The 27890-nt window shown below is 35.6% G+C and overlaps 2 protein-coding genes across 2 annotated transcripts; both read right to left on the bottom strand.

Moving 5' to 3' along the window:
* Positions 1-894: 894 nt before the first annotated feature.
* Positions 895-6041, bottom strand: mRpS11 (mitochondrial ribosomal protein S11). The gene is made up of 5 exons (XM_019053520.2): positions 5911-6041; positions 4411-4541; positions 3803-3903; positions 2970-3035; positions 895-1002 (listed from the first exon to the last, which is right to left on the bottom strand). Exons 1-5 carry the CDS (start codon positions 6039-6041, stop codon positions 895-897), a joined length of 537 nt encoding a protein of 178 aa, XP_018909065.2.
* pigeon (gamma-secretase activating protein pigeon) lies at positions 4410-27852 on the bottom strand. The gene is made up of 18 exons (XM_019053542.2): positions 27659-27852; positions 26668-26801; positions 24906-24975; positions 23877-24140; positions 22960-23003; positions 21037-21249; positions 20349-20513; positions 19569-19740; positions 18555-18862; positions 17649-17822; positions 15364-15567; positions 14497-14688; positions 12470-12669; positions 11155-11369; positions 9858-10070; positions 8969-9040; positions 5911-7929; positions 4410-4541 (listed from the first exon to the last, which is right to left on the bottom strand). Exons 1-17 carry the CDS (start codon positions 27720-27722, stop codon positions 7862-7864), a joined length of 2772 nt encoding a protein of 923 aa, XP_018909087.2. The 5' UTR covers positions 27723-27852; the 3' UTR covers positions 4410-4541; positions 5911-7861.
* Positions 27853-27890: the final 38 nt, after the last annotated feature.

Genomic DNA, 27890 nt, shown 5'->3' with positions numbered 1-27890 from the left:
GTCAAAAAAATGAAAACAAACCTGAACACTTAATTTGCTAAGCTTCAATAAAACTGGCTTTCATTAAAAGAGGAGCTCACTTACGATTGAACTATGTTCTGCTACGGAGCTACTATGCATTTCTGTTTCATTTTAGAAACATCGTACGTGCCATTGGTTTCCCTCGGCAGATAGTTGATTTTACAAACAAGCCAAGACAGTCGTGCAGAATCGCAAAATGTGGTCCAATTAAAACTTTTACTTTATTTGGCACAACGACAGATGTACAAGGAAAGATAGAATGAAAGGAAATATAGCAAAAATGTAATAGAGGGAGGGAAAAAGAAACTTGAAGTACCCGCATAAATTTAATACATTACAAGTGAGGTCAAAAAAACAATCAATTTACTGTTTTTGACGATTGTCACTTCTCACTAGCTTCATGATATCATTTCCTACTATCATCATATACGTACAATCTATACGGATCAATATTTCACATGATTCGCTTTGCAAAGAATGCAATGAGTTGCATTTACTTAGAGGTGGTTTCTTTTGGGTTTGCTGTTTGTATAGGTAACAACTTACCCAGCTCTGGGCTAAAATTTTTATAGGTGATACCCAACTTCTGAAACACTCTGGGCAAACAAGAGAATCCTTTCATTGATACTGAAGCAAACTTTCTTCAAAGAAGTCACCTTTTAACTTGGATGGTGTTCTTCTAGAGTTTTGAAAAACTCTGATAGAATTAATTTTCCGAAATTCAGGGAGCTCCTGCATGATGATGCAAAATTGACGCTCTTATAAAGTAATATCCACAGCTTATTGCTTAATATTCACTGTAGGTCCTTTTCCCCTCAACTCTATTACAGGTCATACACACAAAAAAGGAGACTTACCTAATACAAGCTAAATTTACAGTCTGCGGGGTTTCCTTGGTCGTGGTGGACTCCATGATATCCTTGTGGTATCAGTGACTGAAATTATATCCATACCACCCATAACCAGACCTTTGATTGAAGCCTGAAAAAAATAAACAAACGAAAAATTAAGTAAAATATATTTGAACAACCCTGCAAATACTTACTTACGAGGTCTGTCTGGAAATTGTCCGACCTCATTGATTATCTTGCCATCAACAGTTGATAAGAGGTTGGGGCTTAGGATTATCTTTGTACGGACTTTCCTGAGTGCAGGTGCACAGCCGGATTATCAGACGTTCAATCAGTTGTTGGTAAGTTGCTGATTCATTCGTGCGATTCTGCTGTGCTCATCGGATTTCCTCTTTCCTGTAAAAGAAGAGGTTGAGAAGAGTGGGGTGGGAAGAGTTTGGGAAGAAGATCATCACAGAGGACGAGTCTTGGGTCTACGGGTACGACCGTGAGACAAAAGTGCAATCGTCAGTTTGGATCGCACCTCAGACACCTCGCCCAAAGAAAGCTGGGAAGAGTCGCAGCAATGTGAAAACAATTTTGACTGTCCTCTTTGACCATGAAGGTGTCGTCCATTATGAAAATGCTCCCCAACGCTCTACTATCAAAAAAGAGAGCTACCAAGAAACTTTACATCGCTTAGGGGGCCTTGGAGAGCGCATTCATGGTGGATGACACCTTCATGATCGAAGAAGACAGTCAATATTGTCTTCATATTGCTGCGACTCTTCCCACCTTTCTTCGGGCGAGGTGTCTCAGGTGCAATCCAAACTGACGATTGCACTGTTGTCTCACGGTTGTACCTGTAGACCCAAGACTCATCCCCTGTGATGATCTTCTTCCCAAACTCTTCCCACCCCACTCTTCTCAACCCCTTCTTTTTTAGGAAAAACAAAATCCGATGATCACAGCAGAATCGCAAGCACAAATCAGGAACTTATCAACGATTGATTGAGTGTGTGATAATAGATACAAATTTTTTAAGAGCAGCCTAAGACAATGATAACAGTGGAAAAACAAGGATGAAAAAACGGGAAACAAGGCTAAAAATACACAATTAATGAAACCCAAGATGTTTCGACTCAAAACTGAGTCATTTTCAGTCGGAAACGATAAAAATTTAAAAGAAAAAACGATAAAAAACCTGAGCCCTACATGGTGGCAGCTGGGATCTGAGAGAAAGATCTCATTCTCTTGAGATCTCTTTCTCTCAGATCCCGGCCGCCACCATGTAGGGCTCAGGTTTTTTATCGTTATTTCTTTTAAATTTTTATTGTTTCCGACTGAAAATGACTCAGTTTTGAGTCGAAACGTCTCGGGTTTCATTAATTGTGTATTTTTAGCCTTGTTTCCCGTTTTTTCATCCTGTTTTTCCACTGTGTTATAATACGGCTGTGCACCTGCACTAAGGAGAGACCGTGCAATGATAATTCCAAGCCCCAATCTCTTATCAACCGTAGGTGGCGAAATAATCAACAAGGTCGGATACTTTCCGTACAGATCTTGTACACCTAAATTAAAATTAATAATGCAGAAGCATTTAATTTTCGGCAAATTTACTTTCTGGAATCCTCAGGATGGAGAGTAGAGTTCACAATATAATTACCAATTTACGCACAAGTGAGTATTTACAAGGTTTTTGAGCATTTTCATGTACATTTTACACCTTTTCTGACAATTAACAATGAGGAGTGCCAATACAACTTTAAAAATCATTAGAGTTAGCCTAGGCTTGACTCAATTGTTACCTTAATCGATTAAAAATAATTGCAAGAGGTGCTGAGATATTTTTAAAGAGATAAAAGAGGAGTTATACTCAATAAACTCAATGTTCTCCCAACATTTCCTCTCTCTACCTCCTTTTTTATTGAATATAGTTTGAGTTTCTTGCAGAGTTAATTAACTCTTTTCCACTTCTACCAAAACAAGAAAATGAAAAAAAAAAGCCTCCCTGAAAATCCTTCTCTTTTTCATGTAACTTTCCTGATACAGAGAGAGATTTCCCTAAGGTAAATAGGAATAGATATAAAAGAAAAAACCAAAAAAAGAAAGGCTTACCGCTCTGCCTGGTCCAAGGCCTCGAATTGCAACTCTAATTGTTTTGTATCCCTGCTCGAGAGCTTTCTGCAAAAAAAAAGATTGAGGGTATTTCAATGAGCTTGAGCAGACTGAAGCTTTCATTTTCTTGCCAGCTGGAAAGAGTACAGAGATATGCCCTTGCATTCCAACGTTTCTGAGCCAGAATGAGGTAAGTTCTTCCGAGGAATAGAAGGATGAGGCGTATTGTCTTATTGCATCAACTTTCAAACAAAAAGCTCGTTCAAAACTTTGACAAGAGGGCAGCAAAGGGCATTGATTTAACCCTCTACAGCATAGCGTTACGAATTCGAAACAACGAATTTTTGGGGTTTTTGAAAATCGAATCTTGCCCCTCTGACATGATTTTTAAAAATTTCGTTAGTTTTTCCTTTTGTTTCAAAAATTGATTCCCTTAAATTTAAACATTTGAAAACCAATTTGGTACTCTATTTTTTTTATGCAAGCTACAAAATTGACCAGGGTCCCATAGACTCTGAGATCCAAAATTAATTCATGCCATAGAGGATTAAAATGCGAATTTTTTTTCATTGAAATTGGTCCATTAAAACCTTATTGTTCTCGGAAGAAAAAAAGAACATCAAAAATAACAATGCAAAATTTGGCAAGCTCATAATCCAAGTGATTTTCTAGGGTTACAGGCACTTTTTCTAATCTAATACCAACACCCAAGTAAGTGCAAGATGCTCCTTGTCGCTTCCGTAATGGGGTCATGAAAGCTGATATTTTTAACTTCACAGTGGTTTGGAGCAGTAGTCAGTGAGTAACCTAAGAAAGTGGAAGCACATACTCACTTGACTAAAAGTGATAGCAGTTGCTTGAGCAGCTATGTTGGTGCCTTTCCGTGCATTTTTAAAGCCCTCAATTCCACAGGATCGAATCAACTGCCCAGTTCCTAAAAATGAGGTAATTGAAAAAAAGATTGACCATTAAGAATTTACATACATGGATTACTAAAAAGTTGAGGAAATACTTAAATGAAAGCACTGTTCTGCTATTTAAATGAGGTGCTCAATTGAATGGCCAAGAATGAATGTTGACAAATTGCGAGTGACAGGAGCAGCGTTCACCAGGCACAGTGTCTAAGCACTTAACAAAACAAAATTTATATTTTTTCAAAGTCTCGAGTAACCCCTAGATGTACTGTCACTCATTAGCACATTCAAACTGCAATCAGTTTACAATAATTTACAGGCAGGCTGCAAAGTGAACAGGAGAATACCAGGGATAAAAAAAATAAAAATTTACTGGCAGGCTGCAAAGTTAACAGGAGAATACCATAACTGAAGAAAATAAAAATTTAAAGCCCTCAATAGAGCATAATCATGTGCAAAAAATTGATGTTCAAGGGCTCAAAATATCATCATTCTTAGAGATTACAAGTTTTGAGGAATAAACTTACCATCCATCTGACAAAGGGCGAAAATTGTATTGTTTTTGGACACCCTAATACTGCAGACAGGGACATTCTTAAAGGGAATTCCATTAAAAAGTTGATCATATGTTTCTTCTGTTGGAAAAGGATCAGACTTCCTGAAATCAACACAGAAACAAGAATTGTTAGTTACTTATCTCTAAAATTAAAGCATAACAAATTTACAGACACAATTCAGAAATATTTAAAGAAAGAGTAGGTATCTAGTTGTCTGTCAAGTTATGCACAGCATTTCCGAGAATATATATTTTGGAAAACTTATTCATGACAAGCTCTGCGAAATGCTAATATTGACCCATCCCACTGCTTATGGTATCTCGGAGTCAAAACGGACGTATCGTATATTGAGACAAAAGTCAAGTATTGTTTAGGTCGCCACTTAACAGTGGTGCCATCTGACTGCATGCATTAACCTGTTGAGTGGTACTGATTCTGAGGTAATCAGAAAATGACATTTGTGTCAACATACAATGCTTCCGCTTAGGGTTGTCAATACTTAACCAATACTTCCAACGTATCGATACTTTTGATCGATACTCATCGATACTTGGCATCGATACTCATCAATACTTGGCATCGATACTCATCAATGTTTGGCATCGATACCATGTAGTATCGATCCTCAAACCCCAATATCGATGATATCGGTATTTCATCTGATTTAGCCATGAAGAAGGCCTCTTTTTCTTTTTTAACAACTTCTCTGTCTTCTGTTGCGCCTTCACTGTGCACTGTGACAAATGACGGAGTAATCAGGTTTCTCAAGATTATTTTTTTCGTTAAAAATGTTAAGGCTCGATTCGATAACAGTAGTGAAGGACTCATTAAAGTTGACTAAGCAGGCGGATAAAAGCGGTTTTGGGAGAAACGCAAATCTGGTGGAATCAAACGGCCGACAGACGTACGCACACTCCAAATTACGGCATAATTTAGAAATAGTATAGATGCTATCGATACCTCAAAAGTATCGATACTTCAGCTCGATACCTCAAAGGTATCGATACTTCAGCTCGATACCTTAAAAGTATCGATACTTCAGCTCGATGCTCGATACCAGTATCGTTCCTCGGAGTCGATACCAGTATCGATACTTCCTCGAGGATCGACATTCCTACTTCCGCTCAATGCAATTGGCCCATTTTGAAAATGTGACTTGATGGTTTCTTCCGCTTAATGGTATCAGCTCTATAGTTGCACGGTACCCAACAGCTAAAAACTCTAGAAGTGAAACCTATTTTTCTTAAGGATCCAGACCTTTAGTTATCAATACAGCTGTTGAGCTTTAGGCTCTTCAATAGTCTCATTGAATGATGGCCTAAAAAGCAGCCGCCCTAGATAAATGTGATCTGAATTCGGCTGACTCTAGCCGACTGCTTTTTCTACCAGAGTAGCTAGACTTTATCACGCTACTAGAGACTACAGATAGGGAATTGAAAAACGTAGTGAAATACCAGAAAAAGCGCTTACTTGGCTCGGGCTGGGTCAATGCCGACTCTGGCTTCACCTTCGGTTCCTTCGTCCATAGGTACTTTTATTCGTTTCTCCTTCCTGGATTTATCCAGAAGCAACGCGGAGGCGTGGAAATACCTTGAGTCCATGGGTCTACCATTATTACAACGACAAAGCGAGACTAGGGGTGCAGAAATTGCTGATTGCTCAGCTCTGAGAAATTGAGGAAAGAGTGTAACAGCAGAGCACAACTTACGAAACATATTTAATTAAAAGGGAGCTACACAACAAAATCTATCACAGCTATACTTCAGAGAGGCACGGTAGGAAAGTTTTGACTATAAACTACATGCTCAGTTTCAGACTTTAGGAAAATTTAAAGTAATTCTGAAAAAGGAGAAATGCATAAGCAGAGGCCACTTTTCATTTCTATCATAACAAGATGGCCGTCATTCAGCTGATACTGATAACGTGATATGACTCATACGACCTTGGCCTCTCTCAACCAATGAACGGAGGGCTTCAGAATTTCGCTGCGCACAAAATGTGAAGGGCGGGTAATTTGATTTTGCGGCTCACGTCCAAACAATGACAAGAAGTCGGTGGGGATGGCACGCTCAAAGTAACATAACATACCTACGATTAAATCCCAGCGTAAATGCATTCATTAGAGTAAAGAAAGAAGTTCATTTCATGAGAGCTTAATAATAATTTAAAAAGTGTATTTCATCAATTTGTCACGGAGTTACGTTCATCAGACACAAGTTTCAAATCTACTCACAACTACTTTTGACGGCAAAGTTAAAATTGAGTTTCATGAATTTTGGAACTCTAAAATTTAGTTAAAGTAGGAGACTGATAATAAAATTGCTGTTCTTGAGGAAGTTCTTATGAGTTCCTTGACAGAAAAAGTAAATGAGAGCAATTCTTACATAACAAAAAAAAATATTTTATTCACCTGATTTTGATGGAAAAACAACGAACAAACAAACATGAATGAAACGAAAATGAAAATTGCAGAGAATCAACACCGGAAGGAACAACAAAAAGAAATATCCGGATTCGCTTGATACATTCCAGACAGAGACTGAGGATAACAAGTGGGTAGAAAGCAGGTCAAGGAAAACTTAAAAAATAATTTAAAAAACAAAAATCACAGAAAGTAAAAGAGAAAAAATTAAATCTACATGAATCAAAAATGTGAAAAAACAGTGTTCCTTATTCATATAAATACAGCAAGTAACGAGATATGGTTTTGTATCACTACGCAGTCCTTTTAGAGGGTCCAATCATCTGCGCAGAAAGAGAAAAAATCTAACGAGATTGTGGCTGCACTTAATTAATGGGTAAAGCAACCATAAAATTAAGATAGAACAAAATATTTGATTTCCAACCTAGCTATTTGAGGGACTAGGCTTGAATTTTCCTTCGAACTGTATATTTTTTGGGTTGAGAGAATTTTCAGAAACAAACCACTGAAAAATCGATGTTACGATCTTCCAGCAATTTACTTCTGAGCTATCATAGAGATTTCTTGTGAAATAAATTTTTAAGTATTCTATCGATTGAGAAATTCAATCATTAGTGCTCATACCAAGTTTACTTTTCTAAGCAGTCCAACAATTTTGAAAAACAGACACAATTTGCTTGGACCTAACTATCCAGAGAGAATTCATCAGATAAGGATTATCTTGGTCATCAACAGGAGCACAATAAGAGTAGAGGCCAGATAGGCACCATTCATTTGAGGAGAAAAACCCTTCTGGTCGATTCAGTTTTCACAAAAGAAACATATTGCAATATATTCCTATCCAAGGAAATAGTTACATGGCATAAAAAAATGGCAAAAAATTTATAAAATCAATTGAAAGAATGACTACGTAGAAAAATTGGCACATAGCAGTGTTCTTAAAATCACCAGCCCTATCAATGTAAACCGTTGAAAGTATTGATGTTTCTTAGTTGATTCCTACAAATCATGAAGTGAAGCTAAGGTTGCTTCAATCAGTAAGTTAAAGTCCAAGTCAGCCAAATTCGCTGAAAACAGTAAAAAGAGAAATTATTTAGTAACGAAATAAGACTTTAAAAAAAGAAAAAAAAACAATTAAGAAAGGGGAAAGGTTATTCAGTTTTCAAAGATCAAGTCTTTTTGATGGCACCTCATCTGTTAGGTTTTTGAAACTGAGGAGTAAAATGGTGTGAATTTAAAATAATCACTAAACAAGGCTGAAAACAATGAAAATCTTAAATTAAATAAAATAAGAATCGCTAAACTTAAAAACCTTAACTTTCCTCATTAATTTCTTCATCCAAACGTTGTTTTGGAGGATCCGCCACCCTCCCTCTTCAGCGATGTTAGGAGTCGCGCTAACTGTTGAGAGGGGAGGCGGCAGACCCTCCAAAACAATGTGTAAATACAGAAATAAGTGAGGAAAGTTCGAATTTTTTTTAAGTTTAGCAATTCCCATCTTATTAAATGGGTGTTTACCTTGAATTTCCAAACAATTCAAAATTGAGAACATTTTAAAAATAGAAAGCAGGTACATCTCACTTAGTAATAAAATAGATGTATTTCTGCATAATGGAACCTTGTGCATTAAGACATGAGCCCTGAGACCTAGAAGAATATATGCATACCAGGGCTCACGTCATAATGTACATAGTTCCGTTTGGCAGAAATACGGCCAAATAGGAACCGCTCCACGAGAGAATCACTCAAAAATTACCAGAGGCTGGTAGAACAGTGAGGTCTAGAATTCACCTCTAACTTAAAAATTGGTGTCAACAAATGTGAAGAACATATTTGCCCCACCTGCGTGCACTATGAATATTTTGTACATTCACTTACTAAACCTTCTTGTCTCTAAATTTTATTACACTAGGCAAAGGATGGCCAACTTTTAAAGTCTTATCATGCACACGGAACATTGAAAAATTTAACATATTCACTGAAATATAAAATTTTTCAGAGAATTTTATGGGAGAAAACAGAAAAAAAAAATGAAATGTGATTCAGAAAAACTTGACTTTATTCTGAAGCATCTTATTCACCTCAAGTTTAATCATTATGACTAACCTTTTGCAGTCAACAAATCGAAGAATGTATCCAAGGGTGATGATTTATCATGTGATGCGAGAACTTGTAAACCTACAAAAATAAATACATTTTTGTAGGGATTAATTTTGAAGCATTACTATGCCTTTCCTCAAAGAAGGGAATACACAGAGAAAAAAAAATAAATGGAAAAAAAAAACCACACACACCTTATTATTAAAATAGTCTTTTACGAGATTTCGTTTTTTTCTTCTCCATTAAGATACTTGCCAGAGAACTGAAAAATGTTGACGTAATCTTTGTACTTAAAATCAATTTTAATGAGCCTCAGTATGTAATGTCAAGTTCAGTGTTTTTTTTTAAACTTCTGGAGAGAAATGTTGAAAAGTAGGAACAATTGCGTCAGGGGTGTAGTAAGTTTTTTGACTTCACATTGCTATCCACAATATACTGAAAATTCCATTATTTTCTTTGTGCTAAAGAGTATGTTACAATTTCCTTCCCAATAAGTAATGCTCTCAGAACTGTCCTTTTAAAAAAAACGATTAAATGGTTCCTTTCACAAGAGGTAGAACATTCATACCTTTAGGTAACATAGTGGTACATACCTTAAATGTAATTATGTACTTATTTGATTTTAATAGTGGCCCCATTATGGCCCCTGAGGCATGCTTAATTTTAATGTTTGAAATGATTTCAACTGATCTTAAACTGTTGTTTTAACATTTTATATGCAAGGGGTGATGAGAGGGGGCTCATAAAGGAAGAAATGGCAAGGAAAAAAGGATATGAAAATTTCCAGATGAGCAAGTTCCTCGAGGTCTTCTAGAAATCATATTTTTAGCTTGTTCATTCCCTCTACTCTCAAAACTTTTGAAATCCCGGGATGTCAAATTACATACAATCTCACCTTTGCCAGGAGTGAAATTTAACTTCTTATGGGAATACTGGTGCATCTGCGAGAGTTGAACTCCAGATAGGACATTGAGAGAATGTTCTCGGGCGCGCAGCATGAGGCTGATTGGGTGGTGCCACTGATTCAGTAGTCGTTTCGCCCTTGACCGTGGGAGCAAAGTCAGTAATCGGAGCTTCATTGCTAATTCATTCGCACTATTTGGCAAATCTAAGAGAAAAGAATAATTACAGATTAATTAAAAATTGAGAGGAAAGGATTTAGTTTTCTCTTTTCAAAAACGAACTTAAAGGTGCTTCCTTAAAACGGTTGGATCACTGAACAGGATTTGAATTTCAGAAGTACACCAGATAAATATTCATCAGAATTTTGCATAGAAAACAATTGCAAGATGAGAACTTCTTAAATCACCTCCTGACAATGATATTTTTGAATGCACTGATACAAAAACTCTGGTCATTGAAAAATAAATAAATAAATAAATAAATTATCTCCTTACGTGAAAAGGCGTATTGAACTAATGTTGGCATGTTTTGCAACAGATAATGTTAGTGAGCTAATTTTCTCTTAACAAATTTAAATTTCTTGCATAATAAATGAGAAACAATTTAAGCTTAGTCTGTCGAGGTCATTAGCCAAAAACATAAACTCATTCTTCATTCTTTACGACCCATTTGATTCAAATAGATTTTGATTTTTTTACGGAACATTTGGGCATGCGAGAGATATTGGCATTTTCCTAGATAAATACAGACTAAAAAATTTTATATTTTGCTTGGTGGTTAACTAGAGGGTGATTACATTTTAATAGTTCAATTTATTTTCATTTTTTTCCCCCTTTTAAATGCGTGGTGAGAAATCATAAACCATATTGTTTAAATTCAGACCCTGCCTTGAGATTTGTCTATTGCAAGGGAATTATTAAGCATAGAATGCCATGTGTCATAGAATAGTGGCCTAACAGTTGAACTCTATAGAAGATCTGAGAAAAAAAAAAGATTGATCAAAAGCCAAAAGCTAGTTTCTGCAGCCAGTAATGCCAAAACAATTGCTTTTCAGAGAACGCATTTAATAATATCATCCACAATGTTGAAGCATGATATATTTTCTTCCTCTCTGCTCCAATCAGAACCACAACAAATTTGCACTGGTTGCCCATAAACATATCATAGCACCCATCGTAATTTATGTGATATACTACCTGAGATAAAATCACTCACAATACACCCTGCAGATTAATGAAAAACATTGCTGAATCAAAAATTTATTTGATGAAAATACGCAAGACAATTACCTGCCATGATGACTTTCATCACATCGACATTTAGTTCAAGAACATTTGCACGGACATACTGTAAGAACATGCCAGGGGTCAGAGATTTGTAGCCTAGATAAGTGAAAAAAGATGGGAAGCCTTCAGGGAATGGGTACGCTAACTGCTCCACAGCCAGTGCGTAACGCTCCAAGACAATGAAGAAGACACTTCTGTGAGCTGGTTTCATTGAGTCGCTGAAAATTAACAGTGCCAAAATTTCAGGTTCTGTTACTGATGAGACAAAAAAAGTAAAATCATTTGAAAAGAAAATCTACATTCTGGAACTGAAAATAAATTTTTGTGCTACCTTCACTACGACATGACATAGTAGAGACTGTAAAATTTGTGGGAATTTTTTTCCGAAATTTTCTTGTAGTGGATTTCTTCGCTAAAAAGTCTCCGAACTCAGCATTTATTGATTTCAACCTTTTTTTAAACTTCAGGAAAAGTTTAGAAGCATAATATGCTCAAAAGACACTAAAATTTTAAAGACTAGGCTAGGAGTAATCCAATAAGAAAACTTCTGATGCTCCCTGATTATTTCTGGGGGAAAAAAGTTGCATTAAATGGTCAGGTAGACCAGAGTTTTGAAGATTTAAAAGTAGTTTGAAGACTGGACATTAAATTCTATCATAGAATTTCCCTACAACTTTTAAATATTGTTCCTCATCAGTAATACCTGGTATCTGCTCTTGCTGAAAAGATTTTTTTGTTCTGCTTTGCACTTTCAAGAAAAACCGTGGTTCCTGTCCTCTGGCTAGGAAATAAACCACTTACAAGATGATCATTCTAAAATTTACTAGTTTTTTAAGTGCTGTTCTTGAAGCTAAAGCCACGCTCACCTCTTTCGAGTGTAACCCAAACTACAGCCAATGGGCATTTTGCAAATGAGATACAATTAATGTGTGCCCAAAGCAATTTTGAACAGTTTCTGTATTTCAATGGTGAAACTACCAGACGACGTATCTCGTTAGCGGTGTTTAAAAATCTTTGCTCCCATTTTGTTTTTTTGAAGGAGAGCAAATCAATATAATTTCTTGAAGTTTTCACAGAGTTTTTTTTTTCACGGAGGAAAAATCACGGAAGTTCTCAAGAATTGAAGTTGAGTTCTTTTCCACTTAGAAGTATGGTAGGAAGACAGCAACATCGCAAGTCAAGATACAAGGTTCAAGAGTTACACCATCGATTTGTTTCCCACCTTCAACAAAAGAGAGTTTCACTTTTCGTTGCTTGATTCTTGCGTTTCTTGTAACCGGTCAAAAGATGAAATAAAATAACCTTTAATCTAACTTACATTAAAGAAAGACCACGGTCAACATAGGTGTTCACGGCTGAGGCTTTGGTCAGTGAGGAACAAACAAAACGAGAAAGATCTAACTGACAAGCGGCATAACGTGTCGCAACAGCATGAACCTGCATCGGACATTCTCGAATCCTGAAACTTCCGCTCACTTTGAAGTTCTTCAAGAGATACATGCTCAGCTCTCTCAAGTTCTGGTATCAACAAAAATCAAAAAAATGAAAGGGAAAGGGATTAGATTGAAGTTTCAACAATTGAAATTCAGATAAAGCCAATGAAATCTTGAGTTGTAAATTCTCAGAATTACATAATCTGACGAAGCTCCGAACATAGTATCTGTTGTGTTTTATTGTGACCAAGAAAAATGAAGGAGTGTCAGATATTTTATAGCGGAAATTTCTAAGCTTCTTGAATGAAATGTTATTTGGTGGGATGGAAAAATTGAACTTAATGGGAATCTGACTTGCTCTACTTGAGAGACTTAAAATTTCCTTGCTGGTACCTTTCCTTGTGCTTCATTTTGGGGGGTTGACTGCCCTCCCTCTCGAAAGGTAATAGAAGTCACACTATCACTGCTGAGGGGAGGAGGCTGCAGACTCTCCAGGATGCACCGATAAAGAAATACCTAAGTATGAAAAGTTTAAGTTTTTTAGCGATTTCCATTCTATTTAATGTGGTACTTTCTTTGTTTTCGATCTTATTTGACAGTTATTTGAGGAAAATTGCTTCAAAAAAGAAAGGATACCTAGCTTAATTTTAGTTACTAGTAGAAACATTTTAAAAAATAAAATGGTAAATGAGGCAATAATGATTAGCAAAAAGTTGAGCAATCAGTTGAACAATCCAGACGTAATTTGACAAACTTCTGAAGTTGACATTCACCAGCAGTGTTCGAAACTCACCTTTGACTTTTAGGAGCCATGTGGCGCATTAAGCCCGATTTTTAGGCGCCATTGAATATTTTTTAGGGGCAAAATTGACTTTTTGCCTATATATTACGACATATTTAGTGAAAAATTAGACGTAAGATATTTTCGTAACAGAACTAGTAAGTAGATGTAAGGGGAAGACAAAAGCACTAAGGATGAAATCGTGAAGATTAGAAAAAGCTTTCACTTGCAGTGCTGAAAATTTCGAATAATCACCTAATAAGAAAATTCAGATTTTTAAGGGGCAATTTATAGGGGCCACGTTGGCGCAGAGCCTTCATTTTTTAGGCGCCATGGCTGATTTTTTACGCGCATTTGGCGCGTTGGCACCTGTGAGTTTCTAACACTGTTCACTAGTCATCTTTGGGCACAGGAAGTACTCAAAAAGTCTCTCATGAACCAATATTTAGCCAAAAAATAGTTTTGGCCCCCAGGAATTGACTTGTACCTCATCAGTTTCTTCATAGATTCTTTGGAAAGCGGATTCCCTACAAATAATTATATTGTATCTGGCTGGATTTCCAAATTTGAATTCAGGAATGTAAGCCTTAGGGTTTTTTATTTACTTTTCTGCAGGCCGATTTTTGAAATTTAGAGTTTGTCAGGCTGACATACATGAAAAAGGTGAAATGGTGTAGTATGATCGGTCGGATATGTCTAATGGCTACATTCATTGCCTATGTAGGATAGAATTGATGACAAGCTAAAGGCACCCCTTGAGTTCCATATGACATGTCGTTAATTCTACTCAACATAGGCACAACAAAGTAACGATAACACATAACCAAGCAATCACACTTCACCATTTTTCCTGAGTAATCTATGTCTGCCCGGCAAATGCACTATTTAGTAATCAGCCTGTAGATGCGCATTGTTGCAGATCTGATTGAAAGAAAGTGATTTGAATGTAACTCAAACTTTTTTTGAAGTCCAACAGATGATTGATATAGATTTAAATAGTTGAAATGAAGAGTTTCAAAAGAATTGACTATTTACTGCAAAATTAACGTAGACATATGATTTCACCCTGAGAAACTATTAGGGTCAAATTATAAGCACTCTTTCTTTAAAAGCTTGAAATATTGTACTCACCACGGATATGACGTGTTCTTGCTTGCTGGCAGCGCTACTTTTGACCTCAAAAAACGGAAGAGGATCAATGCCCACTTTACTATTGGAGCGAAGGTTGCCTGACATTTGAGCAAAATCAGTTAAAGTTCCACTAGCTCCGACCATAGCTGTGCCAGGAGACAATGGAGTGCAGCAGCGAGACAATGCCTCCGGCTAGGTGAAAAAATTGAAGAAAATTAAGATTGGAACAAAAAGTTTTTTTACCGTATTTCAAGAATTTTTTCCGGCTTGGAAATGAACGACTAATGTGGACTCACCATTACTACACTGAAAATATCTTAATTCTTCTTCCAAAAATGACAAATTCACAGCTAGTTTTCAATTTCTATTTTTATCAAAAACAAAATCTTTCACTGTGAATACAGATATTGGAAAACATGGACAAAGATAAGTGATCAATTATTTAAAGATTTAGACATGTTGATGCTCAGATTATTTTTATTCAATATGGAAGTATAAGTAGAACTTAGACGGAAGAACTCTTGGTATATCTGTCTTGATAAAAAAATTATTCAATCGTTATTCCAATTTTATTCAGAAAAACCTCCTATAAATGACGATTATTAAAGGAGGGTAAGTAATAGTTTGTTCTCTCATGAAATGTTAAAGATGAGAGGAATGCAGACGAATATTTCTAAACAAGTTCCTGATATACAATTGACACTGATTTTACAACTATCAATTTATGAGGTAAATAATTTTGAAAACATAGACTTTGGTGCTTGCTACTTTCCCTTTTTTAAATTTTTCGAATATTAAAACATTGTAGCAGCAAAGATTATAAAACTCGTATTAAAACAGAATTGACTCTTAAAAAGATGTGAGCACCTGATAACAGACTAAGGATACGGTGAGTTTGTCGACCACTGTTGATGGTTTAAAGCGAGAGACTGGATTAACAGGAATAGCATCCCAAAGTCTGGTCCACATATCACCCCTGTAAGGAACAACTCTTTGACTGGGCGACAGTAACATTACAGAGGGATCATTCAACGCTTCGTACGTTATGATGACTGAGTGTTCTCCTGGCAGCTGTAACAAACATTAATGGAAGATAAAAAAAAAGGTTTAGGCGTTTACATGAAAGTAATACTGGCTCTACTAAGATTAGTTACATGGAGACCTGTGGGTAATTACTTTGATGCTTGGCAGCAATACGAGAACAGGGCATGGACAAGATCAGACACAATGATCATTACAGGCCAAGAAAACTAACAGAACTACGAATGTTCACTACGGCTAACTGGGGAAGAAATGTTTGAAATGGAAAAGGCTAATTTATAAAAAAAAAAAAGAAACGTGGTTCTGTGGTTGTCACAGAATATCAATTTTTCCTTTTGTATTTAGAATTGAACCGAGATTTTGCTTGAGAGTTACCCAATTCCAGAAAATGTAGAAAACTGCAATTCAAATTGCTCTCAATATTTTGAGCCCGAAAAATGTACGCAGCTGAAGGATACCTTTTGAAATTGGACTTGAAAGATTGAACGCACGCCAGATAGCACATTATTTTCAATTTTCCTCCAGACTTGGATTTTAGAAGAAAAATATCGGTTCAATTGTCTTTTTGATCAGAGGAAAATCGTGGAGGCTTTTGAGGGAAAAACTGAACGGTTGATGAATCAACTTTTATCATGATAAGGATTGGACTCAGGCTTAAACTGCTCTTTGACTTTCACAAATTTTACATTTTTTAAATTGATTGATTGGATTTCTTTCCAAGGCTCCATCTTATCCTAGAGTTTAAATGTAAAAGAGCCTCGCCAAGTTTAGCCCCTTTTTTTTATACCCAAGTTGGTCAACTGGACAGTGCTCAAATGAAAGCCTATGGTAAGGCAAACTTCCACGCAAAGTTTCAACTTGAAGTGACCCCCCGTTTAGGCTGTACAGCGTTGCCAATTTTCCAGTTTCATGTGCCAAAATCAAGGATATTGGACTATTAGTCCGGTGCATAAGTAGACTAGTACACCCGAGTTGGTCAACGAGACGAGGCTCAAACGAAAGATTATGGTAAGGCAAACTTAGATGCACTAGTCTGTTTAATTATGATGCACTAGACTATTAGTCCCGAATTCCTTGATTTTAGCACATAAAAATGGAAAATTGGCGACGCTGTACAGCCTAAACGAGGTTTCACTTCAAAGTGAAACTTTTCCTGGAAGTTTGCCTTACCATATTCTTTCGTATGAGCCTTGTCTCGTTGACAAACTCGGGTATACTAGTCTGTTCAACCATGATGAATCCAGTATTCCTTGAGTATAGTGCATAAAAATGAAAAATTGGCAACGCTGTACAGCCTAAAGGAGGTTTCACTTCAAGTTGAAAATTTTCCTAGAAGTTTGCCTTACCATTATCTTTTGTTTGAGCCTTGTCCCGTTGACCAACTCAGGTGTACTAGTCTACTTATGCACCGGACTAATAGTCCAATATCCTTAATTTTGGCACATGAAACTGGAAAATTGGCAACGCTGTGCAGCCTAAACGAGGGGTCACTTCAAGTTGAAACTTTGCATGGAAGTTTGCCTTACCATAGGCTTTCATTTGAGCACTGTCCGGTTGACCAACTCGGGTATAAAAAAAGGGGCTAAAAAACACAACTTTTTGGCGAGGCTCTTTAATTATCAACATAGGCAAAATGTCCCTTTATGTGCACTTAGTATGCAATGATCTACTTGCTTCCTTTGGCATTCCCATAAAAAAAAAAAAAAAAAAAAAAAAAAAAAAAAAAAAACTGCTCATTTTTTGGAAAAAAACTGCTCATTTTTTGGAAAAAAATGCAATTTTTAGGAAAATTTTTAGGAAAAGAAAAATAGGGAACAGAAGCACAGCAAGACAGACCAACAGGAGGCAAAATTTTGACAAATTATTTTTGTCCAAAAAAAATTCATAAGAAGAAAAGAAAAAGAGGTTTTTGCTATGAAAGTCAGATGATCGAAGAATGAAGCACAGTCAAAGAAAAGCATGTGTCACACTATCAAAGCTAGGCATCAAAATATAAAGGTCAGGTGTTGTGATTGGCTTATTTGATGACTTGGACCAATCACAGCACTTGTCCTTGACATTTTTATGGAGTATTTTGATATTGTGACACAGGCTAAATGAGAATGACTTACAAAAAATTTCAGTGATCCTGTTTGATTTGTGGTGAGAGGTAGTAATTTTGTAAGGGGCAAAGCATCAGTAGACAAATTTCGTCCAACGGCACTGTACGTCCCACCGATCAAGATTTCTTGTAGCATTTTTGTTATGTTGATGTCCAAAATATTACTGACCATCGTATCCAGTAACTTAAAACATAGAGCAACATGAAACATATCAAAAGGCTATAAAAAACAATTATAATTAAATCATTTTGATGATAAGAAGTTGTGACTACTACTAGTGAGTGAGATGTTATTGCATATTTATAGACAACCTTCCAGAAAAAAGCAAATGCTCACCGTCTCGGATGATTGCAATTTTAGGTGAAGATCCATAAAGTTGTTTACATTATTTACATATTTTTACATATAAATTTATTTATTTTAAATCTTGATTCTCAAGACATGACAACAGATCTCTTGAGATGATTCAACAGCAGAATGCATGTATCCATTCCATTTTGCTAAAACCTTGGATTTGATGGAACAAAAACGAAAAGAACACCCAAGCTGCCGTGGAAAAAGAAAAATTCTTCTTTTTCTGTATTTCAAAATTGACTTCAAAACTTTTACCTTTTAAAATTTATATTTTACATTACATGCGAAATTTCATGATTTATTCTGTGCATAATCCTGTAGAGTAGGCATGGTGGAAAAAGAAGGTGTACATTGATTTGAGAATCACCTAAAGATAAAGGCCTGGTTCTCAATTTTTTGCCAAAGTTTTGTGATCAGAATTTTTTTTTTATTTTTCGACTTCCTACAGTTATAGTTCAAAATTTTCTTCACAATTTCTTGTTTCATCTCTCTGGAAGCATTCCAGAGTTTTCTTTTAGTTATAATCTAATTAAAGTCCCCAAAAACTGATTTTGGACTTACCCTGGAAATGACATCAAGGGAATTTGTATGTACCAAAAAATAGTGCAATATGGATATCTTGTTAAACACGGTGGTATCTGGGGATTTGAAAAACTGCTCCAGAACTGAGGTAGACATAGGTAGATCGATTATATTGAATGTTTCACAATCTATTATTACATTTCCACTCAGCACAGACAGTTGCTGAGAGCTGGAGCTTTCTTGTGCGTTCACAACTGGTAACATAATATGGCAACATGGCTCGTGGTGTAGGCCAACGTCCAACAGGTGTATAAAAAGGTTTGGTGCGTACACTATCACATATTGATCTGAAACATGATAAAACAGTTAAAGTTAGAGAAAAACAAATGGCAAACAAATCATCATTCCACAGTTTAGCAGTTCTTTGTTACAACTACACAAACTCTTGAGTTTTAGAACCAAAATTTTCAAATATAGCTTAAATTTAATCAGATTAAATATTTAATTAAATCAAATTAAATTAACTTAAAAACATCTAAGTTAGAGTGGGACTACCCTTTGTTGGCTACTAATTAATAAACTGATCATTAACACGCACTGGTCAAATACTTCCTGACTCCACACAAAAATTGGTATATGAAAACAATTGAGGACTTATTCTGTAAAAGAGCGTATGAGGCATCCAATTCTTTTAGAATTGTGCAGTGTAGTTTGTTATTCTACACAAGTAACCTATTCAAAAACTGCCACGAAATTTACCCTGAATCTACGCTGAATTTTTCCCTACTATTGTGTGGAAGTAAGTCAACTGTACATGAATTTCATTTGCTGCAAATGTTGCTCTCAATTTTGTTAATAATTTTTTGCTACATCTGGCAGAAATATTAATTTTTCTCATAAAGAGTGGTCTAATAACGCAAGATGTAATTTTTTAGAGTAGGCTTCGATTTGGGCAATGGGCGCATGGCACCAAGAGGGTCTAAAATCTCAAATAGCATAATGTAATTTATAGACAGCCCATAAAATAACGACATTTGACAAAAAAAAAATTACCTTCTTGCATGGAGAAGACAGGATGAACAGAAGAAGCAACTGTCCAAGGTATATCGGAAATATCACAGTGCATCAACTTCCCATGATGAAGTAAAATTATGGAATAGGCAAGATAAACTTCACTGTCACTCTTGAGTTCGATAGGAGCTTTATCGCAAGATGAAGTTACCGGCTGCAATGTAAAAGTAATTTAAACAGAATTATTAATTGTTTCATTTTATGAAAAATTTTTAGAGACAGTTCTGAATAGTTGCCACATAAGATCTACATTTTCTAATGCACACATTACAAAGCCCAAAGAAGAACCTGACAGAATAAAAACTGAGAAATTGGTAAAGCAAGACATATATATGTATCATACGTACATTCCAACATAGAAAATTTCATTTTTCAATTCACTTCCTCATATTTTCTGTCTTTGCTTAAAAGACAAATTTTTACTCGAGCATATGCTCAATAATACATATATGTGGGTGAACTTGTCTGAAAGTCCGCCAAAAGTAGTTCAGGAAACTGACAATGAAAGCTGTCAGTTTGACAAGCTAGTGATCACACTCCTAGCAAAAAGTGGTCACAAAAACGTTGTCATAACGTTACTGCCAAAATTAAGGTTGCAGCAATGTTTTTGCAACATTCTCATGATGTTGTTTTTGGCACTTGTTGGGTGGGCATAGCGGGAAAGAGCTTTAACAAAGTACACGTAATTTTCTATTTTTTGAGATGAAGTGTGACCAGAAAAGTCTTTAAATAAAAATATAGACAACATTCGAATAGACAGACCTGATAGACATAGTGATGACAAATTGCAACAGCTCCGATTGGATTGGAAACGACAGAAATATTCAATGAGCAGTCACTGATTCTCAGAGGTATTGGATTATCTTTGTACGTATTGCATGGAGGTATAAAATTCACTTGATCTGGCAGTGTAAATGGAATGTTCAACTGAAAACACAAATGTCTGATTAGCATTATTTCTCCATTTCATAATTAGAATTGAGAAAAAAGATTCGAACAAACTTCTAGCCAATATTTAAACGGTTTTACCGGTGGAGGATTAATACTTAATAGTAGGAGCTCTCAACGAAGATAATTTTTTCCATTCTCTCATAATTTTTCCTGCATATTGATGACTTAAAAAAATAAATACAAACATGTTACCATGTACCTTATTATTCATTATCATTAGAGTTGACGCCAAATAAGTTCACTCACTTTTAGACTGCGACAGAAGATAATCTGTCACTTTTACATGTAAAGTAAATGAAGGAATCACAATAGCAGATCTTCTGTTGCAGTGTAAAAGTGCATAAACGTATCTGGCGTGAACTCCACTTTTCTGAGAAAGGAGGGACTTTGTTATATTGGTTGCCAGGATCTAAGGAGGTTACATTTACACAACTCATTGGAATCAATGTAAAAATATTTGTAATGTTCAAAGTATTTGTTTTGATTCATTGGTACATACAACAGTTTCGAATGGTAGATCATCATGAAATTGGAGTGCAGACAGAATCGGAGGCACTTCTTGTTTGTGTGTGATTGGAGCGTTTGATGCGGTTCCATTATCAAATTTTGGTGCTTTTCTATGGCTGATGTAATACAAAGTCTGAGAATCATGATCCCATTGAATCCAGATGAAAGATTGCACCAAGAGTTCACTGAGTTTCAAACTTACAACCTAAAATGGGCGTGAATGAAGATTTAGTATAGTTTGTACAATCCCACTGAAGAATCACCTTACTTGAATTTGCTTTGCTACATATTCTTATGTTCCTTTTTCCACTCTTCACAGATCCTTTCTTTCAACCCACTAGAAATAGGATTGATTTTTGGAATTGAGAGACTAAGTAATAGACAAAGAGGGCAGGGAACAATCCTATTGGTTGAAACGGGTGATTCTTATAGACTAAGCGAAGAGATGATGGACTAAATATAGGATTTCTCTCCAGTAGCTGTTAGTCTATTAGTTACCTCCTTTATCTATTGCAATCAACTGCTTCCTCCGATAGGATGTTGATAGCTCCATTTTTCCTTTGTCTTTTTGTCTCTTTGTTTATCAATTCCAATAATTGGCTTGCAGATTTGATCAGAATCAGCCTAATCAGGAGTTGCTTAATAACTCCTCCTTATTTACTCCTTCATCAAAAATATAAGCCATATTCTGACTTACAATTTTGAGAGTATACTCTCAACAATCATAGGAAAATTCCAAAAAAGAATTACGCCAAAACGCTAATTAATTCTCTGTTTAAAAAGAAAGAAAGAGAAATTTAGACACAGTGAAACGCATTTAAGCAGACTCTGGTTCAGTTATAGCAGTAAAATAAGAAAATTTAAGAGCAATTTCAGTATTGGAGTGAAATTTTTAACAAGAATACGAATAAAAAGATTCACAGTTTGGACCAGAGGTTGACTGCAAATGATAGGAGTAACATTCGTCCTCGTAAAAAAAAGGAGCCTCTAATACCATTGGTGATGGCAAATCAGTAAACATCATGCTTCTGCATTATTAGAAACAAAATGTTGATGTCAACGATAGATACAGATAATTTTCAACGAGAATATAATGTATTAACAAAGTGCGCAACTGATGATGACATTAGTTCAACACGTTGAATAGGGAGGTCTGTATTTTCCACATTTACTGGGTGAATTTAAAAGTTGGGATCAGATTTTACAATTTCATACAAGAATCTACACAAAATAAGATTACACATTTTTAGAAAGCGACAGAAGATCAGCTGCCTTCAGTTTAGCATTCAAAGTAGATACAAGAGTCAAGATGGAAAATCTTCTGTCTTAGTCTAAAGTTAAGGTGAATTAATTTGACATGGACAATGTTTTGACTTCGAGCATTATGGTGTAAAATATCAACATGTATTCTAGAATTCATTGATTGATTTCTTTATGTACTCCTGAAAGAGCACAAAACCTCATTTCTGGGTTGCAGATCTCAAATTAAAAGTGTCTAGGAAAAAAAACCAACTGGAAAGGAATACAATATTAATTAAAAATAATGGATGTTGGTTTTTGAAGGGGAAAGAAGCCAATAAGTGAAAGAGAAGGGTGATTCCATCCCAAGAAAGAGAAAACAAGCAGCAAATCATTAGAAATAATGAATCCATGCAATGTTAGTACAAACTTATTTGGGCATACCTACATAATATTTTGGATTGCCTGATAGTGCCATTTGGCAGGCTTTCAATTTTTTGAGCTCAGTCTCAGTAGGTATTCTAAAACGAAAAATTGAGCCCACGCCGGATTGCACAGTTTCTCCCTTTTTATTGAAACTTAAATTTTAGCACTTGGGCCCTGAAGAAAAATATTGGTTCAATTCCCAACGATGGCACCTTATAATTGAAAATTTAATTTCATGATAGTTTTTTACCTCGTGGCTTGAGTTTTCTGAGTCCACCACATATATTGACGCAGCTAAAAGATGAGAAAATGCATCATTAACAGAAATTTCACAAAATTCTACGACCCCTTTGGCAGATCTTTGATGATGACATTTACTGTTCATAATCAATTAAAATGTTCTTCCAAGAGTGATGATGCTACAAAACCACCATGCATACTGATATGCTAGGAAAAAAACGCCATATGAGCTTTTAGGCATTGCCAAATTTCTTCGAATAAAATACTAAGTTTCACTGAAACTAATGGATATTTTTCTCTGAATTTTTCTGAGAAAGTCACTCAAAATTCAATCTATAATAGGTAAGGGAAAATTTCAAGGAAGAATATTCATAAATGTCCTAAAAAATGAATGTTTTACAAAGAGAATTTTGGCAACATCCGGTCATGTGCAGCTTTTCCTTGGCACAGCAGCATATAAGGTAAAGAATAATCATAAATTGAGCAATAATTTATACTTCAACAAGACTGATGATGATTAGGGTGAGAGAAGCACAAGGACGTGTTTTGTGAACTGCGCTACTCATTTTAAGCTTTGGTAAGAAAGCATTGCTGTGCTTTGCGATCAGTTACACATGTTTCCTCATTAAATAATTAAAGGTTTGATGAACTTGCAGACTTTGGACAAAAAATAGAAAATTTTCCGAACATTTGATTCAGCCAAACAAAGGTGAACATTTGATACAAGAGAGGAAAAGGTCTCTCAAAAAAAGTGAAATTCTGCGAGCATAAATTTCTGCAGTCAAAATAAAACCAGCAAAGGCGATAAATTCATGTGAAGCTCGCAGCTTTTTCATTAGTTCTCTCCATGCAAAAAAGTTGTGCGTGCATAAGAAAAGAGCCTTCACCTGGATCAAAGAATTACTTGTTGAGAGCATGTCCTCTTACCTTCTCGATGGGTAAAAACTAAAAGTCGTTCAGATGTTGTAGGTTGTTTCTGGCGGTATAAGAATTGAACAAATGTTTGTCGCGACTGAGACGGAAGGATAAGAGCTGAGTCATCCAAGGTACGAGCAACGGCTGAATCTTCGTCCAATTTAAAACAAAATGCGCTGTATTGCTGCTTTTCAGCTGAGTTTGAATCACTACTAACATCTTGTATTTCTTCATCTGAAGTGCGGCCGCTGTTCCTAACTTCTTTGGTTACGAATGCTGGGAAAAGTAAAGAGGAGGTGGTTAAAAGGCTACTCTCAATTGGTTACAAGAATCCCCACCAAAAATGTATTGCTTAAATGTAACCATCCGGCAGAAAAAGAGATCTTGTCGGCTGTTAAAAATTCAACATGCAGGTATTAAAACCACTGCTAAGAGGACTAATTTGCCTAAGAGACTACCACAGATTTGCCAGAATTTTTTTTTTTGTAATTAGTGCCTACATATTTCGATTCTATGCAGTATTGTCGCATCCTACGTTGAAAATTCCGTCATTTATCAATTGTTAAACTCTGTCTCAGCCAAAATAATTATTTTGCGGAAACTAGCTGCATTTATCAGTTTGCTTTCGACATTTAAATAGCATTCGTTGATAAGATTAAAATTGTGAATTTTCTTCGATGAAATGGATGCATTTTGGGTTCATAAGCAGTAAATTAAGGCTATTTCCTAAATGACATAGGTTTCGACTTACTACACTACAAAACTGAATTGAGTCATTTTTCATAGATTCAAATTGGCAAAGAGAAATTTCAACCAAATCTGAGCAGGTGGATTTCATGGCTGAATGAACTGACTCTAAAACTATAAATCATAAGCAAGCTATAGGAATTAGAAAAAAGTTAATGTTTTAAGATTCAAGCACAAAATCTTTAATGACAACTTTCAATGACTATTGCAATTGATGATAAATGAAAGGAGACATAAAAAAAAGCACACTATTTGAATCAATGCCATAAAAATGTTTCAGAAAATATAACTTACAGATAAAAGACTTGTTAAAGGTGATTGAAGCTTGAATCAAATTTATTTTCCCTTGGAAGGTGCATACAGACTGAAAAAAACGACAGAGCATGAAAGCCTGATAGTATAAATTGTCAAAAAATTGAAAATTTCCATTGCGAAAGACTGATTTTGATAAGCCTGTCCATACTTTTCAGCTAAGGTATTATACCTTTAAGAAAATGTTAAATTTTGAAAGTAAAGATATCAATAATTCCTGGAGCATCATAGACAATTTTCCTGGCACAATGGACCACTAGACAAGGTAAAAATTGAAGCATTCTGAGATAGACAGCCTCTTTAAAATCTGACGTGGAAAAAAATTCTATAATAAACTTCTAGCCAAGACATTAACATTTTTATTTACTCAGTATTAGTGAAGGACCATTACAAATTCCTGCTTACATCAAAAACCAGCTAGATAAACCAGATATGCTAGATGAATCAAATTGTGCACTGTAACAGTTTGCGTAGACTTTGGTCAAGAAACATTCCTATTACGTCTTGACACACGACTAACAATGGGCAACAGCTGAGCCAAAGTGCTAAGAGTGAGGCTGCCATGTTTCCACACTGCAATGTTCATAGTACGATATAACTCCAGTAGATTTTGGTTTTTTTCATGGTCAGGAAGTTTGAATTTATGCATCGGAAAAGTTAATATCTTCCTGAGGCGTGAATTTTAGTAATGGGTCACTAAACCATGAACGAATTTTGACTTGCGAATATAGTTTTCTGAAGGAAAATGACGCGTATAACGCTATGCAAACATCAAAAACGCGAACAAGTAACTCAATTACCGAGCAATGCGTAGTTAAAATCGCTCAACTTATACGCAAATTTAAAACGCCCTGGTTTCGCGCCGCACCGAATGATGTCATCCGGCACTAATCAGAGGCGGGCACGGGTTTCCACGACGTCCGTCAAATGTCTATCTACTCTTCGTATATGAGAACAATACTGAAGTCGAAATTATATCTTTTGAATTTAAGACTAGAATCTCATTCATATGTTAGCTGTAATAAACAAGCAACAAGTCCACATTGAAATACGTTTTGTTTTATTTTAACAAATATCAGAAGAAAATGAGAGAAGATTGCGATATGACTACCGCAGTACATCAACCGCGTCAGTTTCCCGCCATTCGGGTGCGTTTGAAATGTCTTGCAGTTTTTAGATTTTTCAAAAGCGGTTTTCTCCGCGATTTTGGCTCCATGAGAATGTGGAAAAATCACCACGTTATCTCCTCACATAGTACTTTCAGAATATTCAATAAAATATACAAGGTTTAGTGACCCATTTTTATTGTACAAATCAAGTTTAAGTAACATGAAATTTTGATGAGAAAAAAGTTTTGATTCAAAAAAATTTGAATGCTAAAATTTAAACACACCTTGTCTAATGATGAGTCATCAAAAAGTACTTATTTTCCATACTGGGTATTTCTTATGGGAAGTAGATTAATTTCAAAGTAGGTATCATTTCAGCTAACTCAGTTCATTACTGATCAATTCAATCAATTTCTGAAAAATCGATTTTTCAGAAATTCTACTACCAAAGCCAACCTATTCTTTCACTGATCTAATGATCTCATATGCTATTTTTTCAGTAGATTTTGAACTGAAACTAACTGAGTTAAAATTTAATAATAGCGCAAAAAGCGAAATTGTGCTACCGTTCCCGTTTAAAAGGACTACTTCGGTGATCAGATCAAATATTTCTAGGGTTCCTGTAAGAGACATACTTTCAATTGGTTGTTTTCAGAGTGCAATAGTCCAATTGAAGTGACAGGATTCTGATGTTCATCGTAGTGAAGCCAGCTGATGAGAAGGTTGCCGCCTAGCTCCTGGCCTAGTAGCTTAAACTTCTGAAAGTCATCTGAAAAATTAATGACACCTTGTCATTAGTCGATGGTGTGTAAAAATGAAAGAAATTGAATGCAAGGTCTATCAATGAAAAGTATTCCTAACACAAAAATTGGAATTCCTCATGGTAAGAGAATAAGGAAAGAATGTAGTTGTTGCCATCACAAGATTGTTAGATAAAGGATGTTTTGAGAAACTTGTGATGGGGCAGCTCTTTCCATGTTAACTAATATGTACAAATGACTCACTCGTTGTGCTAGTCATCTGATCATTTTAAGATGATTTAATCACATGAATAGTGAAATGCTGTAAAACCTTTTCAACGGCTAATTTCTACACTTATTAACAGTGAAAATATTGGAAAAATAAAGTGACGAACATCAAAGGTGGCAGTGCTGGTGGTATGGTCTTATCCAGGATAAGACAGTGACGCACTTGTAGAAATTGGTTCAAATAAGTGGATCACTGATTGATAAATCCAACCGAGTAGAGTCCACACTGGAAAAATGTTCACACTTTCAGACTGCAACAGAGGATCCGTCATTTTGATTCCTCCATTGACTTTATAAGTAAGAGTGACGTCAGATGATCTTCTGTTGCAGTCTAGAAGTACGTAAACTTAATTAGCGTGGACTCGATCGGGCTATTCACATGCTGGAAGACAAACGCAACATCTCACTGTCCTGCTCATTTTTCTTGATGTAGTTATGCTGACAGTTTAATAGACTGAAAGCAAATCAACGGTCATGAAATATGGAAAGTAGCATTCAACACCATGCAAGCACTATTGCACTTTCTGAGTTTTTTTATAGAAAATTTTCAAAATAGACATTCATAAGAAAAAAGGCTGGGCTGTCGTAATCATCTTACCATCACAAATAAGAGTAGAAACGTAGGTTTTTAAATTTTGAATGTTTCTCATACACTTGGTCATAGTGAAAATTACTAAAAAAAGAGTTTAAAAAGTTTAAAAAAGATACTCCACAGAAATTACAAGTATTTCTTTACAATGCGGCGCTTGCATGACGAGCTTTCAAGACTTGACTTGACTTTCCTTGCATATTTATTGATAAACAAGTAAACAACAGGATTGGTCGGAGGA

Source organism: Bemisia tabaci, chromosome 6, assembly GCF_918797505.1.
Source record: "Bemisia tabaci chromosome 6, PGI_BMITA_v3".
In the NCBI taxonomy this organism is placed as follows: Eukaryota; Metazoa; Arthropoda; class Insecta; order Hemiptera; family Aleyrodidae; genus Bemisia; species Bemisia tabaci.
Note: the sequence above shows the minus strand (reverse complement) of the source record. Positions and strands in the feature narration are given on the sequence as shown.

Bases quoted from the DNA above. Each gene is read 5' to 3' on its own strand.
- pigeon (XM_019053542.2), bottom strand. From the start codon at position 27,722: ATGACCAAGTGTATGAGAAACATTCAAAATTTAAAAACCTACGTTTCT. The intron at 26,802-27,658 runs GTAAGATGATTA...TTAATTTTTCAG, and splicing joins TTCTACTCTTATTTGTGATG to ATGACTTTCAGAAGTTTAAG. The intron at 24,141-24,905 runs GTAAGTTATATT...TACTTTTCCCAG, and splicing joins CTTTAACAAGTCTTTTATCT to CATTCGTAACCAAAGAAGTT.
- mRpS11 (XM_019053520.2), bottom strand. From the start codon at position 6,041: ATGGACTCAAGGTATTTCCACGCCTCCGCGTTGCTTCTGGATAAATCC. The intron at 4,542-5,910 runs GTAAGCGCTTTT...TGTTGATTTCAG, and splicing joins ATTGACCCAGCCCGAGCCAA to GAAGTCTGATCCTTTTCCAA. The intron at 3,036-3,802 runs GTGAGTATGTGC...TTTTTTTTGCAG, and splicing joins CTGCTATCACTTTTAGTCAA to AAAGCTCTCGAGCAGGGATA.